Consider the following 18,072-nt stretch of genomic DNA (forward strand, 5'->3'; position numbering starts at 1 on the left):
ACCCCTTTAAGGTAGCTGTAACAGTGGGGCAGTTGTTACAATGATGTAGTTGTAATACTGAGGTATAATAGTTGGTACAATTGTAACAGTGAAGTAGTTGTAATAACCCATGTGAATTTATTGTTTACGTTACAGACACACAGCGACCCATGTGTGCGAATGGCAAAGGGTCATACATCATCATGGGTTGGTCACTGATCAAACAGCAGTTTTTAGCTCTTTTTATCAAAAGATTTCACCATGCCCGTAGAAGCCGGAGAGGAATCATCGCTCAGGTAAAACCAACAGACATATCAGCACAAATGCACTGTAAATACCCTCTTCCACTCCTTTTCTTCCTTTAAGTCAATTTCACTATATTTTACATTCTGCAGCTGTGGGTTTTAATGGGTTTTATAGGTTTAGGCAGTGCTGAGCTGCAGCGTGAATCCAAGCAAAAGTGTTTAGCACCAAATGCATTGACCCATCAAAAAAAACTAAAAAATATCTAGTTTAAAAAAAAATACGTCTGTAAGCTATGGAAGCTTGTTTCCGCCACATAATAATAATAATAAAAAACAGGTTATTGCGACTTCATATCACGCAATTGCGAGTTTATGTCACACACTTCTGACTTTATAACATACAATTGCGAGATATAAAGTCAGAATTGTGAGACATAAACTCCAAAAGCTGTATCTGCAATATCTGTTACTATAGGGTTTATGAAGGCTGTGGGTCATTTAGACCATTAAAGCTTCAAAATGTTTTTATATTTATTTATCTTAATGCACATTTTTGAGTCATGAACAATGTGTTTAAGCAAGTGTCAGATGTTAAATAACATTTCAAAGTGTTTGAATTCATTTATTGACTGTTTTTATGTCAGTCAGTACAACCAGTCAGTGTGGATAAAAGCGTCTGCAAAATTAATAAATGTAAACCAAATAGTTCTATGTATATACTGTAGTTGTTCCACCTGACATGGAAAGTGTACCAAAATGTGCAGTTTTTAATCAGTATTTGAGAGAGATCTACAAACCTTTTTACTTTGCAACAAGGATCAGTTGGGCTCCTCTGGATGATGCATTATCATGTTTAGTGTTATTACCTTGCCACCCTGACATTTAAGAATATACAAATTGCTGGGCAAAAGTTTTTCAATCTCAACAGCTTTAAAACTACTGATATTTATAAAATGTGTTTATATGATGCCCATAGTATTTAGTTTAAATTTAATTATTTTATTATTAAGACACCATTTTAAATAGTTTTCTTAGTCTGTTCATTTGTTCGGACAGTTGCACAACCTTTGGGGGGTTTAAAGGATTAGTTCACTTCAAAATGAAAATTTCCTGATATTTTACTCACCCCCATCTCATCCAAGATGTTCATGTCTTTCTTTCTTCAGTTGAAAAGAAATTTCAGTTTTTTGAGGAAAACATTCCAGGATTTTTCTACACACCATTGACTTCCATGGCAACCAAAATGTTAAAGGTCCAAATCAATGCAGTTTCAAAGGGCTTCGAAGGGCCTCAGAGGCTCTGCACGATCCCAGACAAAGAATAGGGTCTCATCTAGCCAAACGATCGTTTTTTTTTTTTTAAATGTTTAAATGAATATACTTTTTAACCTAACTTGCTCATCTTGCGCTGCTCTGCAGCTCGCCAGTGATGCCGCAATAACGTCAAAAAGGTCACACTAGACATAGGCAGAAGTACCGCGAAGTACCGCAAATGCGAAGACTAATAACGTCCTTTAGCAAAAAAAAAAGATACAACAACGATGTCGGACGATTTTGAAGTTGAAGATGGAGTGTTTTTTGGTAAAGGCTGTTTGTATTAGTCCTCGCACGTTCTCTTGGGGTGGTACTTCCGCCTACACTCTCAGAAAAAAAGGTACAGTGGAGGTACAATTTTGTTCCTTGAAGAACAAAACGTATAACTGTACCTTTAAAGGTACATAATTGGTCCTTAGGGTACAATTAAACCATTGGCAGGCAAGTTCGGTCCTAGTGAGTCGCTTTCCTGCAGAGTTTGTCACCAAAGATATCTATAGAAGCTCTTATTGAGAATTAACAGAGGTTTAGATGTTGGTTTTATTGAAAATATTTGGTCACCATTGTGGTGATGAGTGTTTTCTTTAGTTGGGCAGTTTGACTTTGATTTGTATGCGAGTTTGTGGTTTTTGTTACAGTGTTAACAAAACACAAAATCTGTTCAAATCAAAAGAAGCCATAAACAAAAATAGTCATGAAGAAAAATGGTTGACTAAACTCATCACTGACTAAAAATATCAATAAATAATATTCACCAACAATACTTTCTTGCCTCAGATCAGGCATTCTGAATTTGGATTTTTAAATACATTCTAGGGAGAAAAAAGTTTTCAATAAAACGCACACAGATATCAAGAATCAGCATATGAATCTCAACAATGGTGACATACTTAATGCGGAAATGCATGCTGGGAGCCATGAGTTTTATACTGTGGTAGCTTAGTAGGGTTGGAGCTAAACTTTCCTGTACATCAGCTCCTTAGGACTGAACTTGCCTACCCCTGACTTAAAGGTACAAAAATGTACCCTTAAAGGTACCACCCCAGTGACGGACACTTGTACCTTAAAAGGTACAATTTGTACTCTTTTTTTTTTGAGAGTGTACGTCTAGTGTGACCTTTTCAACATGATTGCGCAATCACTGGCGAGCGCAGACAAGTGCAATATGAGCAATTTAGGTTAAAAGTATATTCATTTTTATTTTATTTTTGAAAAATGACAGATTGTTTCACTAGATAAGACCCTGTTCCTCATCTGGGATCGCGCAAAGCCTCTGAAGCCCTTCGAAGCCCTTTTAAACTGCTTTGATTTGGACCTTCAACATTTGAATTGCCATGGGAGTCAACGGTGTGGAGAAAAATCCTGGAATGTTTTCCTCAAAAAAACTATTTTCTTTTCGACTGAAGAAAGAAAGACATGAATATGGGGTGAGTAAGAAATCAGGAAATGTTCATTTTGAAGTGAACTAATCCTTTAAGATAAAACATATGTATTATTTAAATATACTAAAAATTATTTCAAACTAAAAGTGACATGTCATGAATTTATCAAATTATTTTGCACTTGGACACAAAAATCCACACATCATGTCACTGACCATTGTACAGTATGTAAATACAGGCCATGTTCTCAGCGCTTGGTCAAATAACTAGCATCATTGTGCACATTCTCCATTTTTCTGTATTGGCTGACGCTCGTCACCCTGGTTCTCTCAGGGGAAAGATGTTCCATTGTTTTCTCCTTTATTATTCCCGATGCGTTCTCTGTCTCCGGCACATTTACATTTTCCTCAGTGTAAACAGAGAGTGTTTGAATTGGGTGTTTGAATTAATTGGACAATCATGGAGTGTAATTAATCAGCTGGAGTGAAGCCGTGTCGTCGACTCCTATGCAGCCTGTCTCTCTCGCTCTGAGATTTTGTGTGCACTGGTTTCGCTCCGTCTGTCAGCAGAGAAATGGAATGAAAGGAGAACATTTGGAGAGATAGCAGAGTGGAAGAATAGATAGAAATTAATTATGCTGGGAATGAAGGGTGACAGTGCCAGTTTTTGAAAGTGTTTAATTGAACCCTTTTACACATTTAACTGAGCCAACACAAGCACATGACACTCGTCTGCCAAAGAGAGATGAGGGGAGAGGGGCAATTCACTAAAAACTTGCGCCACTTCTGCACGTTTTTTCTGCACGCAAACCTGCAGCTTATTCACTAAGGCTAAGCAACCACAATCCAGACGTTAAATGCACTTAGATAGCACTGTGCCATAAACATTCAATAGGTGCATCCCGATTCATGCACTTATGCAATGTTCTATGCTATTTTATAATGTAAGTAGAGTGTATGTTATTTTTAAACCTGTATTCCATTAAAGGTGAAGTATGTAGTGGCACCTAGTGGAATTATGAAAATAAAGCACGCTTTCAAACAACCTTGAAACGCTCCTTTCGTACCTTGCGTGCCTCCCACGACTCAAACATCACAAACACAGCTCTTGCGGGTGCTTGTGAAAGCATGTCTCAACAGGTAAATAAAAGGTCCAACATATTGGGAATTTGTTTAGCTGTGTTGTTATGTGTCATGAAAACAATTAAGTAGGCTAACACTTTGTCTTGAGCAAACGCAAGCCTCTTGCTTATAATAAACCCATCCAACGTGTCTGCACTGGTCGCGGTTTTTGAAATGACGTGCTGCAACCGTTTGAGACGTATCAAATTAAACATCATAAACTGGTACATTTGTCTTTATGAACGGGTGCATAATTATATTGTATTGAAGCATCCATTGTATCGCATTGCATCACAATGTACCGTTAACTTTGACGTGTTCATGACCTGTTAATCTTTAAAGGTCTAGATGCAGTGAAATTAGGCTTGCACTCCTGTACCGAGAAGGATCTGGCTACAGACTGCAGAATGGGGCGTGGCTACAAGTGTCGTCTTTCATATAGGCATACATAATTGGAAATGTGTTCGGTGTTGTCTTCACTATAATGCACAGACAATACAACATTAGTCTACATCCCGCAATGGCAAGAGAAATTATGAAATGTTTATTCACGATGGATGGTTTACAAAAACCCTGTAGTCTAGTAGAGAAATAGTAGAGAAACACTAATAAATACTCCAGTAAAAGAGAGGTTTCTAATACAAATAAGATCAACCTTAGAGCTCAGTTTGCCATTATTATGAATTTTTGGGCGCACACTTGAATATCATATTACTCCCGGATCTTGGCTCATTTGAGCGGGACAAGGCCAAATCAAGTGTTTATTGTTCATTTGATTGCTTGCTGCAAGTTTTATATTCTGGATCAGTCTAATTCACAACTGAACCATTTGATGTTATTTGTGAACCAGTTGATTGAAAAGAATCGGCTCAAAAGATTTGCACACGAAACAGACATCACTAGCGGGTCTCGGAGAAGACCTTGAGCATCTCCAAAACTGCAGCTCTTGTGGGGTGTTCCCTGTCTGCAGTGGTCAGTATCTATCAAAAGTGGTCCAAGGAAGGAACAGTGGTGAACTGGTGACAGGTTGGTGGGGGAGCAAAGGCTGGCCTGCGTGGTCCGATCAAAAATACTAGCTACTGTAGCTCAAATTGCTCGAGAAGTTAATGCTGGCTCTGATAGAAAGTTGTCAGAATACTCAGTGCATCACAGTTTGTTGCGTATGGGGCTGCATAGCCGCAGACCAGTCAGGGTGCCCAATGCTGACCCCTGTCAACAGTGGGCACATGAGCATCAGAACTGGACCACGGAGCAATGGAAGAAGGTGGCCTGGTCTGATGATTCATGTTTTCTTTTACATCACGTGGATGGCCGGGTGCGTGTGTGTCACTTACCTGCGGAACACATGGCACCAGGATGCACTAAGGGAGAAAGGCAAGCTGGCTGAGGCTTTGGGCAATGTTCTGCTGGGAAACATGTGGATGTTACTTTGACATGTACCACCTACCTAAGCATTGTTGCAGACCATGTATACCCTTTCATATAAAGAGTATTCCCTGGTGGCTGTGGCCAGTCCGATCCATGGAGGCCCTACCTCGCAACTTACAGGACCTAAAGGATCTTCTGCTAACATCTTGGTGTCAGATTCCACAGCACACCTTCAGAGGTCTAGTGGAGTCCATGCCTCGACGGGTCAGGGCTGTTTTGGCAGCAAAAGGGGGACCAACACAATATTAGGAATAATGTTATGCCTGACCGGTGTAACATGGCAGACACATTATCCTGTGTCATTTAGTTATCCAACATCTGCACTCGACACGGCTTATAAAAACAATAACACCTGTAACTATAAGTGTGTCTTGCCATGTAAATTTAAATTAAAACGATACTGAAATATCTTTTTCATTTCCCTTCTCATATTGTGATATGAAGTAATCACAGCATGAATCATTCACAGTTCATTCCTCTACCTGAAGACCTGACCCTCCTGCTGTGGAGAATCAACCAATACATTTGCTTAAATGTTGTGGGGTTGTTCGTGCATTAGTGTAAAGACCAGCTTAATTTAGCAAAACAATAATTTCAGGGACATTGCGAAATAAAGACTAATTATTGTTTTATTCTGTGCTATATAATGAAGGTTTTGTGCACAGCTGTTCCAGTTCATATTGATTTGAATGACATATACATATACGTCCAACACCGACTATGAGCACATTTTCTATCGTGTATGCTTATGAAAGACGATCGAGCTAATCTGAGTAGGTATGAGGCGGAGTGACACATACAGCCCCACCCTTTCTGCAGCCAGGTGTACTTGCCTGTACCCGAAGTTGAATGTTATGGAAGCTTGCGAGTTATAAAGTCTAAATTGCAAGATATAAACTCGCAATTGTGAGTTATAAAGTCAGAATTGTGAGATATAAACTCCCAATTTTGAGAAAAAAGCCAGTCTTTTCCCCCTAAGAATTGGACTTGTAATTGTAAGAGAAAAAAGTCTGAATTGCGATATGTTTGCACTTTTTTTTGCACTAATAGTTGTCAATGAACAATAAACTGAGTCCAAAAATAATGTATTTTAACTCTTTTAATTTTTTTAATCTGAGTCCAACTAAATACTACTGCATGTCATTAAGTTAATATCTTATCTTTGTAATATGAAAAACTATATAGGGGGACTTAACTGTCTCCATAGATATAAATTCAACCGGTAACCAGGTTACTTTGATAAATGGAAACAGCATAAGAGATGAAAATACACCGTTTTCTCCACGTTTGTGGCTGTGCATTTTGTGTAAATTAAATATGCATTGATTCTAATTAAAGCTACGAAGTTGTTCAGTTAAGATCAGTGAGTGATTTTCTTATTGTCTTTTTGTTATTTGATTAAGAATAATGACACAAACAGCAGCAGGTATAAGGCTGCTGTCACTTTAAGACCTAATAGACAGATCCAATATATTGACACTGATTATCCCCTCATCTTTTAACACGTGTGTATGTGTTTGTTTGTGTATCAGGTCGTGATGCCGGCATTCTTTGTGTGTCTGGCTCTCATCTTCTCTCTGATTGTTCCTCCGTTTATGGATTATCCCAGTCTGGAGCTTCAGCCCTGGATGTACGGAGCTCCACAGAATACCTTCTACAGGTGCGCACACATTAACTTAGCTAAATGTGGCAACATATTATTATAATAATAGTAATAATAATAATAATTATTATTATTATTATTTAATCAACAAATATTCAAAAGTTTTGGGTCAGTATTTTTTTTAAGAAATTGGGAACACTTTACATTAAAACATTTTTTTGATCAACTTTTTAAATTAACGTGAACTAACACTGAAAAAAACATGATTAATCTTAGTTACTGTTAATTTCAAAATTTTGTGATACATTATTAAAATCAAAAGTTGTATATGTTAATATTATTTAATAGGTATGAGTGGACCTCTTAACTATCGTCAAAAAACATAAATAAATTGTTGCAAATATATTGCTATATTTTTACATAATATAGTAATATTATTATTACTATATTATATACTGTATTATTACATCATATTATTACATGCATTTAATATTACATTGTTAGTAATGTTAACTAATAGGAACTTATTGTAAAGTGTTACCAAGAAAATAATACTTTTATTCTGCAAGGACATGTTATAATGTTACAAACAATTTATTTTTTCAAATAAATGTTCTTTTAAAGTTTCTTTTCATCAAAGAGTCCTGAAAAAAAATTATTGTTTCCACGAAAATATAAAGCAGCTGTTTTTAATGTTAATAATAATAAGAAATGTTTCTTGAGCAGCAAATCAGCATATTATAATGATTTCTGACATGTGACATACTAGAGTAATTTTGCTGAAAAGCCACTGTGCTTTGACCACAGGCATAAATTACATTTTCAAATATATTCAAAGATTCAATATAATTCGATACACTTACATCATTTTCTGAAAGATTTAAAGGGGACGGAGTGATTTTGGTGACATCTTGTGAGTGTTTCATTTACTTGGATTGAATTAACTGAACAGAAAACTAAAATCATCAATTACACAATATATGTCTCTGACTGGACAGAGAGTCTACAGCTTGCAAATGCTAGACAAAATGAATCAAAGATGTGTTGAGAAAATTAGTTCCATTTATTGAAACAGTGCAAACTGTAGCTTACAAGCCTTTGAAAAGTAAATAAAGTGCAGTATTGCAATTAACAATGGAGTTTTAAAAATTTCAGCAAGTGGCCTGTTCTGAACAGTTTCTTTGACAGCTTTTTTAGCTTGACACTGACACTTGGTAGTATTTCCAGAGTATTTCACGTTTGTGTCACACAGCTTGCAAATCAACCGCGATGCTTTGTCAAGGGTCTCCAACCTTTTTTCATTTGAGAGCTACTTTTTAAAAAAGAAAGTCAAACTGTCAAAGAGAGCTACTCATGTTATATAATACTTAAAACTCTTAAATAATGCATCATAATTCTCATATTAACAACTATCCAAACTGTTTTACAGTATAGTACAGTATAGTAGTAGTTCCAGTAATCGGTACAATACCACTATTTTTTTTTAAATAAATGTTTTATTATATATGATGATAATCATAAGTAAATAATACATAAACATGTAAAGGCTGTATGCTGTTTAAAAGTAAACATTGTTTATAAATGAAAGATCAAGTGAAAAATAAGCAACCATTAATAATTATATAATTAGTATTATTTATTTCATAATTATTATTATTAGTAGAGACGTATTATTATTACATAGAGACGTAGCTAAATTTACTGTAGGCTACAATCTGTAGTCAATCTCTTCACGTTAAACCGAACTTTTATTTTGACGGGTTGCCGTGATTACCAGTGTCTGTGTTCATGATATGACAGTGGGTGCATTCATTCGTCTCAGTCATTCAGCTCCCTAGTTCAGTCAGGGCACTGATCAGGGATCAGCCCATTGACTTGTGTCCTGATCAGTGCCCTGACTACTGAACCAGGAGCTGATTGAGACGCACCCAGTTTTCTCAAATGAAACATGAAGTGACGGTTTATGCGTTCGTGTCGGCAGAGACTACAAGAGCGATTGCGCGCGCGCTGCGCCCGTCTTCCACACAGACGCATAACATGCAGGAGTAATTTAGCAGTTTATTATTTACAGACTACTAGTATATATTCGGCTTCAGTCTGGAGCCCTGCGCTTAAATGAACACGGAAGCGACTGAACGCAGCTGCTATGGTGAGCTATTTTTAGAACAGACCCGCGGGCAACTCGTGTGGTCCTTGCGGGTGACTCATGTTGTTGACCCCTGAGTCTGAGTCGTCGCTTTCCTTCTTCTTTTTAAACCCAAAGTGCTCCCACACATCTGCTTTTAAGCATGAAGGCGCTGGATTTATATTCGCCGCCATTTTTTTTAATCTCCTCGCTCTGACTCCGTAAACAAGAAGAGGTAGACGTCGGCGTCTGTGTAAAGTTAGTAGTACGGGTAACTTGCTCTACAGCGATACTAGCGGCTGGCTGACCAAATCGCTCTTCCTGCAACGCAAATGGGGGTAAACACGGGGATTTGAATGGGACTTATGTATCGATACTCGCGGCTTAAAAATCGATACTTTCTTGGGAGAAAAAATATTGATTTATATCGCAGAATCAATAAAATTGCCCAGCCTTAGCTTATACGGTGTGGAAATGAATGGGTCTTTATCATCGCTGAAGTGAATGACAATACGATTGCAAATGGACAAACAAGCAAACATAACACACAAGCATCAGCATATTCAAGCAAAAGCCAGCATGTATTAGTTTTGTGAAACAAAACAAAATCAATGTTACTGGCCTATCGAAAAGAAATAAAGCAACCTCGGCCTTCGCTCCTTGAGTTCTCTCCAGCGCTGGAAAGCTGATACTGCTTGCCTGATCGTAATCCTTCTTTTGTTCCATAGACATTTTCCACATGTGTTTTTTTATCTGCCGTCTCTCTCTTTCTGTCGTCGCTCGGCTAATGTCCATCCTGTGTCGTTTATTTTGAATAATGATGTGCACTGAGCACTCTCTTCACACCATCATTCGTAGACACGCCCTTTACTGCTGATTGGCTACAAGTTTGTTTTGGTCCTCGGCCCAAGACACTTTTATAAAGCATTTTTGAAATAACACCTACCCCACCTTTAACATGCTTATTTTGACAGCACTAATTCAAGTATTTTAAATTGTAATAACATTTCACTATATTACTGTTTTTACTGTATTTTTGATCAAATAAATGCAGCCTTGGTGAACATAAGAAACTTAATCTTAAGGACCACAAACTTTTAAAGCTAGTTATAGTGACTACATTCAACACACTCATTTTCCTTGGTTGATAACAAATATTGTGTGTGTATGTTGCAGTTTTGATGGTCCTGGTGTAGCTCAGGTGGAGAAAGTGACAAATGCTCTGCTCAGTTCACCAGGATTTGGAACGCGCTGCATGAGCACCAACCCCATACCGTGAGCAGCACACACACACGCACACACGGTTATTACACACACAGGTGGTGTGGTGCAGCAGCTGACCATGTGTTTCTTGTTCCTCCTTCAGTAAATTACCCTGTAACCCTGCGGGAGGCACTGATTGGTTCACTCCTGCGGTGGATCCATCCGTCAGTGAGATCTTTGAGAAGGGTAACTGGAGCATAGAGAACCCATCGCCTGAATGCCAATGCAGCACACCGCAACGGAGCATCATGCTGCCAGACTGCCCGCCTGGAGCCGGGGGTTTACCACCACCACAGGTCAGCCACATTTGATCAAACTCGTGAACCATTTGAATTAAGGTGCCCCTAATATGCTGTTTTAAAGTTCAATTCAATTCAAATTTCAATTCAAATTTATTTGTATAGCGCTTTTCACAATACACATTGTTTCAAAGCAGCTTCACAGAAAGTGCATTTCATAAATGTACATTGAAAAATGTTAGAAAAGAGAATGTTAAAGAAAAAATGTTAGGATAAGTTAATCAATCATGTATTATTTTAGGCCATAACAACGCTGGCGTTGAGTCGTCTCTTCACAGGCGTCGAGTCGTCTCATCACAGGTGTCGGGGCATCTGAAGTCTCCATCAGAGGCTGGATACAAACTGGAGCTGACGAACTAGTTACCTCGGGACTAGTGTCCCGAGATAACAACAGAAAAGCAGATGGGAAATAATTAGCATAGCTGCTGTTCAGAATATTAATGCTGTTGGTGCGATTTAACTGTAGTATAAAACTTAATTATAATGTGAATGCTTGGCTAAAGAGATGCGTCTTTAATCTAGTTTTAAACTGGGACAGCGTGTCTGAACCTCGAACAATATCCGGAAGACTATTCCAGAGTTTAGGAGCTAAATGTGAAAAAGCCCTCCCTCCTTTAGTGGACTTAGATATCCTAGGAATGACCAGAAGCCTCGAGTTTAGTGATCTTAAAGAGCGCGATGGATTGTAGGGCGATAAAAGATCAGTTAAATACACTGGAGCTAACCCATTTAGGGCTTTATAGGTCAGTAGCAATACTTTGTAATTGATACGGAACTTAATAGGTAACCAGTGTAGGGATGATAAAATTGGTGTTATATGATCATATTTTCTTGACCTAGTAAGCACTCTAGCAGCTGCGTTTTGGACTAACTGCAGTTTGTTTATCGATGATGCAGGACAACCAGCTAATAAAGCATTACAGTAATCTAGTCTCGAGGTCATGAATGCATGAACTAACTTTTCTGCATCAGAAATAGATAGCATGTTACGTAGCTTGGCAATGTTTCTAAGGTGGAAAAATGCCGTTTTTGTAACATATGAAATATGACTTTCGAAAGATAAGTTGCGGTCTAATATAACACCCAGGTCTCTTACTGTAGTGGATAAAGTGACAGGACATCCTTCCAAGTTAAAGTTGTATTGTGAGAGGTTTTGTGGGCAATTTTTTGGACCAATAAGTAACACCTCCGTTTTATCTGAATTTAATAGCAGAAAATTACACGTCATCCAGTGTTTAATATCATCAACACACGCTGTCAGTTTAGATAATTTAGCGTTTTCATCTGGTCGTGATGAAATATATAATTGAGTGTCATCAGCATAACAGTGGAAATTAATTCCATGTTTTCTTATAATATTACCAAGTGGCAGCATATATATTGAGAATAGCAGAGGGCCTAGCACGGATCCTTGCGGCACCCCATAGTCTACTGATGTTATCTTTGATTTTTCCCCATTTAGACAGACAAAATGGTAGCGGTCTGATAAATACGATCTAAACCAGTTTAATGCCTGTCCCTGAACACCAGTGTAATTTTGAAGTCGATCTAATAGTATTTTATGATCTATAGTATCGAACGCAGCACTAAGATCAAGTAGAACTAGTATTGAGATACAGCCTTGGTCAGAAGCTAGAAGTAAATCATTTGTGATTTTAACGAGTGCAGTTTCTGTGCTATGATGCTGCCTGAATCCTGATTGAAATTTTTCATAGATATCATTTTCTTGCAAGAAAGAGCACAATTGAGCGGACACAACTTTTTCTAGTATTTTAGACATGAATGGAAGATTTGATATTGGTCTGTAATTTGCTAGGTTATTATGATGTAATTGTGGCTTCTTAATGAGAGGCTTTATGACTGCCAACTTGAATATTCTTGGAACATGACCTAAAGATAAAGACGAGTTAATAATATTGAGAAGAGGCTCTTCCACTACAGGTAACAACTCTTTCAGTAGTTTAGTGGGTATTGGATCTAATAAACATGTTGTTGGTTTAGATGCAATGATAAGTTTATTTAGCTCTTCCTGTCCTATGGTTGTAAAGCGGTGTAGTAGTTCTTGAGGGGCGATAATTGCGGTTGAATCATAAGACATCATTAATGATTGTACATTTACAATTTTGTTTCTGATGCTTTCTATTTTGTCAGCGAAGAAGTTCATAAAATCATTACTACTAAACTGTAACGGAATATTTTGTTCAGGCGATGCTTGTTTATTTGTTAGTCTAGCCACAGTGTTAAATAAAAACCTTGGGTTATTTTGGTTATTTTCTATTAGTTTGCGGAGATGCTCAGCCCTGGCTGCTTTTAGGGCCTTTTTATAACGTGACATACTTTCTTTCCATGCGATTCTAAAGACCTCTAAATTAGTATGTTTCCATTTAAGCTCTAAGTTACGAGTTTCTCTCTTGATAACATGTGTAGCACTGTTGTACCATGGTGCTTTAGTTTTCTCTCTAACCTTTTTTAATCTAATTGGTGCTACAATTTCTAATGTACTAGAGAAAATGGTGCTCATACTGCTAGTCATTTCCTCTAGTTCATCTGTTTGTTTGGGTTCACTTAGCAGCTGAGCCAGATCAGGTAAGGTATTTGAGAATCTATCTATAGTGGTTGGAAGGATTGTTCTGCCTGGTCGATAACGTGGCGCAGTTCAAAAGTTCCTGAATTTGTTTTGCAGGTCTCTTTCACAATAGTTTTACATGCATCCAAAATCGAAAAACACTTTAATTTTCTCATCATATACATTGCAACATCTTTTCTCACAGTGTCTCAATCAAGGATCTCTCTAAACCCCTCCTTTCCAAGAGCCATCTCGGCTCTGATTGGTAATATGGCCCAGTCTGTTGTGATTGGTTGACCCCTTAAAGCCTTTGTCGGAAAACCAAACGTAACCATTACCATATCTAAATTTTAACTCTTCCACAGCATTTGACGTATGCGCAGTGATATAAACAGTAATGATGCCATCGGTTTTACTATATCCATTCCAGTGCTCATCCTTTGGAAGTGCATCAAAGTAGACTTGCTTGGCAGTGCAAAAAACAGCGTCTTGTCGACATGTCGACAACACAAACCAAACTCTTCCAGGCCTCAGCTACAGCTAAAGTACATTGTTCATGAGCGGCTAATGAAGACCATAAGCTGGCACTATGCTGATTTGTTACAAACCTAAGTAGGTTCATGCAGGAAGAATCACTTCTTTCTTTTGGGAAACAATAACTCCATTGTCATACATTTTGCAGATCTTCTACATTATCAAACAGCTATATTACACACTACATGAAAGGTAATATCCCAAAAAGCATAATAGGGGCATAATAGGAGTATTGGTCATAGTCAGATAGTATTGCCAATCATGGCTGTCAATGCAGCTTTATGGCAAAGGTTTCTGTTTGATTTTAAACTTGTCATTTTACATGGTCAACTGCAGTTTTGAGTATAAATTAACCCTAGTGTATCATATTTGATATGCAAATTATAAGGTCTCTAAATTATCAACATGATCAACACTTTGCTTAAAAAAACAGTTGCACACAATCCACTACATCCCATTTTAACCAATTTTCATATGTATACATTTCTTTTGTAACATATCACAGACTACACAGTTCTCTGTACAACTATGTTGTATCAGCAGATATGCAAATCACTCCTCCACAACTCTGAGTTTAAACTTAGAATATCTTCTTATTCTCTCTCTCAGTAAACAAGTTTTCTCTGCTGAAACCACACACACATGCACATATAATAAGCTGACCCAGTTTGCAAACATGCACATTTTACTGAACTCTGATTTTTGAGCTTTATAAGGAAAGTCCTACACACACACACACAGGAGATGTTTTGTCTTAAAACAAAATCATGGATGTGTTCAGATGATGGAGGCTGGATGAATCTTATTTATGCCTCAGGGTTTCAGATACTGTGCAATAAATGCTGCTTTAATTAGACCAGCAGCAAACACACACAAACACGTTTGAATACCCTGAAGGGTTAGGTGTGGGGGAAAGAAATATCAGAACTTTTAATTTTTCTACTGTGTGTAACAGCTGTTCCCTTTCATTCGGTCACTCTCGACATACGTCAGAGATAATCCAACAAAATAGGATATCGCTTGTGAGCCCAATCCACTTTGTCGGATCATCTCTGACATACATCTCCGTTCCCTCCTTCAGGGAACGAGGGTTACCATACATAACCAAGATGGTTTTCTATACAGTTTTTTTTTTTTTCTTCAATATTCTTCTTTTTCATTTCATGTAGTCAATGTTTTGAAGGTCAACATATGAAAAAAATCTGCTTTCGTTTGACAGTTAGTGTGTAATTTCAACTTTGACCAATAGGCATATCATTTTTTCTGTGAATAAAACACAGAAAACTCAACAAAAAAGTAACAAATTTGGCCGGTTTCACAGACAAGGCTTAAGTCTAGTCCCAGATTAAAATGCATGTTTGAGCTGTTTTAACTGAAACCAACTTTCTCTGACATATCTTAAAGGGTAACTAAACCCTAAACCAACTTTTTTTAGTTAATGATCTGTAATACTGGGGCTTTATTAATGCTGTTCATTGATTCGAGTAAATGTTTTGACATTTGAGTATAAAGTGTTTTAATTCTATAAAATATGGTGTAAAACCGTCAAAGTGCTGCCCTCTTAAGGTTGAACGGTGGCTACTGCAGTTGAATTTTCCTATTGGCCGTTGTGGTACATCGTGACGTAGGATGGCACTTCCAACGGCTCACTATCCGCGCCCCTGGCACGAGCTCACCACGCCCTCAGAAATGTTTCCCCCAATCACACGATGAGAACGGCTTCACTCCAGTATGAACTGTCATATTACATGAAGTAAACATTATGAATGAAACTCACTTGACACTTGCTTTAACATTGTATTGAAGAAAATACGGTTAAATAATGCAGTTGTCAGTACACGTCAGGCTTTTCTTGCGATATTATTGCCGCCCGTCATGTGTACAGATAATTTTCATACATGAGACGCGCTTTCAAACCCTGACACGCAAGTGGTTGCCGCGGACGCAGATAGATTAGGTCGGTTCTCTTGCGCGGCTGCTTCACTAGCATCGTCTGCATCGGGAGTTAACGCAGTTTGAGCCAGCGGCTCGCATTGATAAGGCTCCGGGTTTGTGTCTGTTACAGACAATCCACCCTCCTCCACTTCAGGTGAAGGTAGGAGAAATGACCGCTCTGTTGCAAAGCCGGCGTCACTCCAGTCATTCTCCATCTTTGCGACTCGCGAGTCTGACAGCTGTCAATCAATCCGTCACTGCGGGTCTCAGGTGCACGCCCTCCGCTCAGCCCTGCCCTCGGTTCGTCCCCTCTGTGTCCGCCGGGCTCTGCCCACTTTTGCAGCATTTTTTTGAAAATTGCCAGTGGGTGGAGTTAAGCTCTGAGCAGGGGTTTAGTTACCCTTTAAAATATGTCCGTGCCATTTTTTTTGTCTATAGATTCACACCAGTAATGTTTTTCCTAAGTGAACTAAGGCCTAATCCGGGCTTAATCTAAGCCCTGTCGAAACTGGGCCACTATGTCCTAATTGGCATTTTATGTTAAGTAGAAAATGCAGTTAATTTATTAATTAACTTTTTTGTTTATGTTGTATTTAGGTAGTTGTAGTTTAAGTCCGGTCGGTTTTTTATAAACTTTAATAATTTTTGCTGCTGTTCTAAAAATCTTTTCACCATTGCCACTATCAAGCTATGTAGCTGCTTGAATCTGAGTGCAGGAGCTCTAAGTTACCATAGAAACATAAGTGGTGTGCCGTTGATTGCTGTCGTGACACTTGCAGATAAGATTCAGTAGCTTTACAGTATTTTCCTTTTTAAATGTATAGAAATTTGGTAAAATCAATTATGTTCTGTTTTGATAAAAAAAAAAAAAAGAAGAACAAATAGATTTTAGAAGACACTTTAAGAAATCATGCCAGGCTTTCATACGACTTTTCATATGAACTGAATGAAAAAAAACATACATATGTAGAGAACCAGAGACCGATGAATGATGCCATATCAACAACAACAACATAAATGTAGTTATTTATTATAAATAAATGTTGTTGTTGTATCAACTATTCATCACAGTGATAAATATTCATTAAACTGCATCTGCAAGTTTCATAGGGCCTGGACTGAATACACTCCAAACTTTTCCCAAACTTCCCCATCTTATTTTTAGACATGCTTTTTTTAGGTTTTATCCTTGGTTGTTGATAGTAATAATACAGTTCCTCCAAAAAAATTCACAACACTGGTTTTAAAAGTAAAAGTGTGAATTATTAACTCACACTTATGTTGTCACCAACGTTTGCAGGAAGGAGCATGAAGATGAAGAATTAGATGCAAAGTCTTTTAATAGTAATCACAGATAAGGACATAAGGACTTAAATACACAGATCAAACAAGGTAATTAAAGACAAGCAGCTGATGAAGTCAAATAGTAACAATGGTGACAAGGGAAAATGACAAGCAAAATCCAAACATAATAGGATCATGACAGTATGCCTCCTCCCGAAGAAGTGTGACCTCGCACCGGCAGGAGGCTCCACCTGGAGGATGGAAATCCAGGTGAGGTGATAACTGAGGAAACCATGGTGGTGTAGATGGTGGGAGGAGCCAGGGAGAAGCCCAGAGCAGGGGAAGCCAGATGGAATCCCAGAGTCCAGCCAGGATGGAAACCGGCGGGGATTCTGTTATGCCTGGAGCAGAGGGACTGTTCGCTAATAGATGGAGCTGATATTCCGGAATGACACCATTGGCTTTGGAGGCCACAACAACCCCACGAGGTGGAACAGGAGTACCGGAGGGCTGTGGTGTAATTGGAGAGACTGAGAGCTGAGACAGAGCCGGAAGTAGGACAGAGCTATAGGGGTTGAGAGATGGAGAACAGCTGACGTCTCATTGGTCCGTGGCGTAGGCAGGATGACGTCTGACAAATGAAGAGCCGGTAGGCCAAGGAAGCCTGGTGGAGCCGTAAGCCTGATGGTCCCTGGTGAGATGAGAGAGGGAGGAGCGGAGGAGTCAGGGCAATGGGCCGAGATGGAGTGACTGGATCAGTGGTCGAAGTGGAGCCAGGGGATCTACAAGCATAGGAGTAGCTGGCCCACGGAAGGCCCAAGGTGGATCCATGCCACTGAGAAGAGGCTGAGGTAGAACAGAGGGGCTGACGGGGGACAGTGGACTGACTGGGCAGAAGTACAGGTTGTCATCTGAAAAGGAGTTAGGAGAGGGAGGCGGGGTGGGATGAGTTCATCTGAAGAATCTGATTTGGGTGGGTTGGGGGTTGGGGCAGA

General features: G+C 38.6%; 1 protein-coding gene across 1 annotated transcript in view; it reads left to right on the forward strand.

The window, feature by feature from the left end:
• Nucleotides 1-141: 141 nt before the first annotated feature.
• Nucleotides 142-18,072, forward strand: part of LOC307122627 (phospholipid-transporting ATPase ABCA1-like) — a 111,218-nt gene continuing 93,287 nt past the window's right edge. The window contains exons 1-4 of the mRNA XM_079810736.1: nt 142-275; nt 7,001-7,128; nt 10,373-10,471; nt 10,563-10,755. Coding sequence (XP_079666862.1) covers nt 150-275; nt 7,001-7,128; nt 10,373-10,471; nt 10,563-10,755 — 546 coding nt within the window. The 5' untranslated portion in view covers nt 142-149. The remainder of the gene's footprint in view (nt 276-7,000; nt 7,129-10,372; nt 10,472-10,562; nt 10,756-18,072) is intronic.

Source organism: Gobio gobio (assembly GCF_949357685.1).
Source record: "Gobio gobio genome assembly, chromosome: 2".
Classification (NCBI taxonomy): Eukaryota; Metazoa; Chordata; class Actinopteri; order Cypriniformes; family Gobionidae; genus Gobio; species Gobio gobio.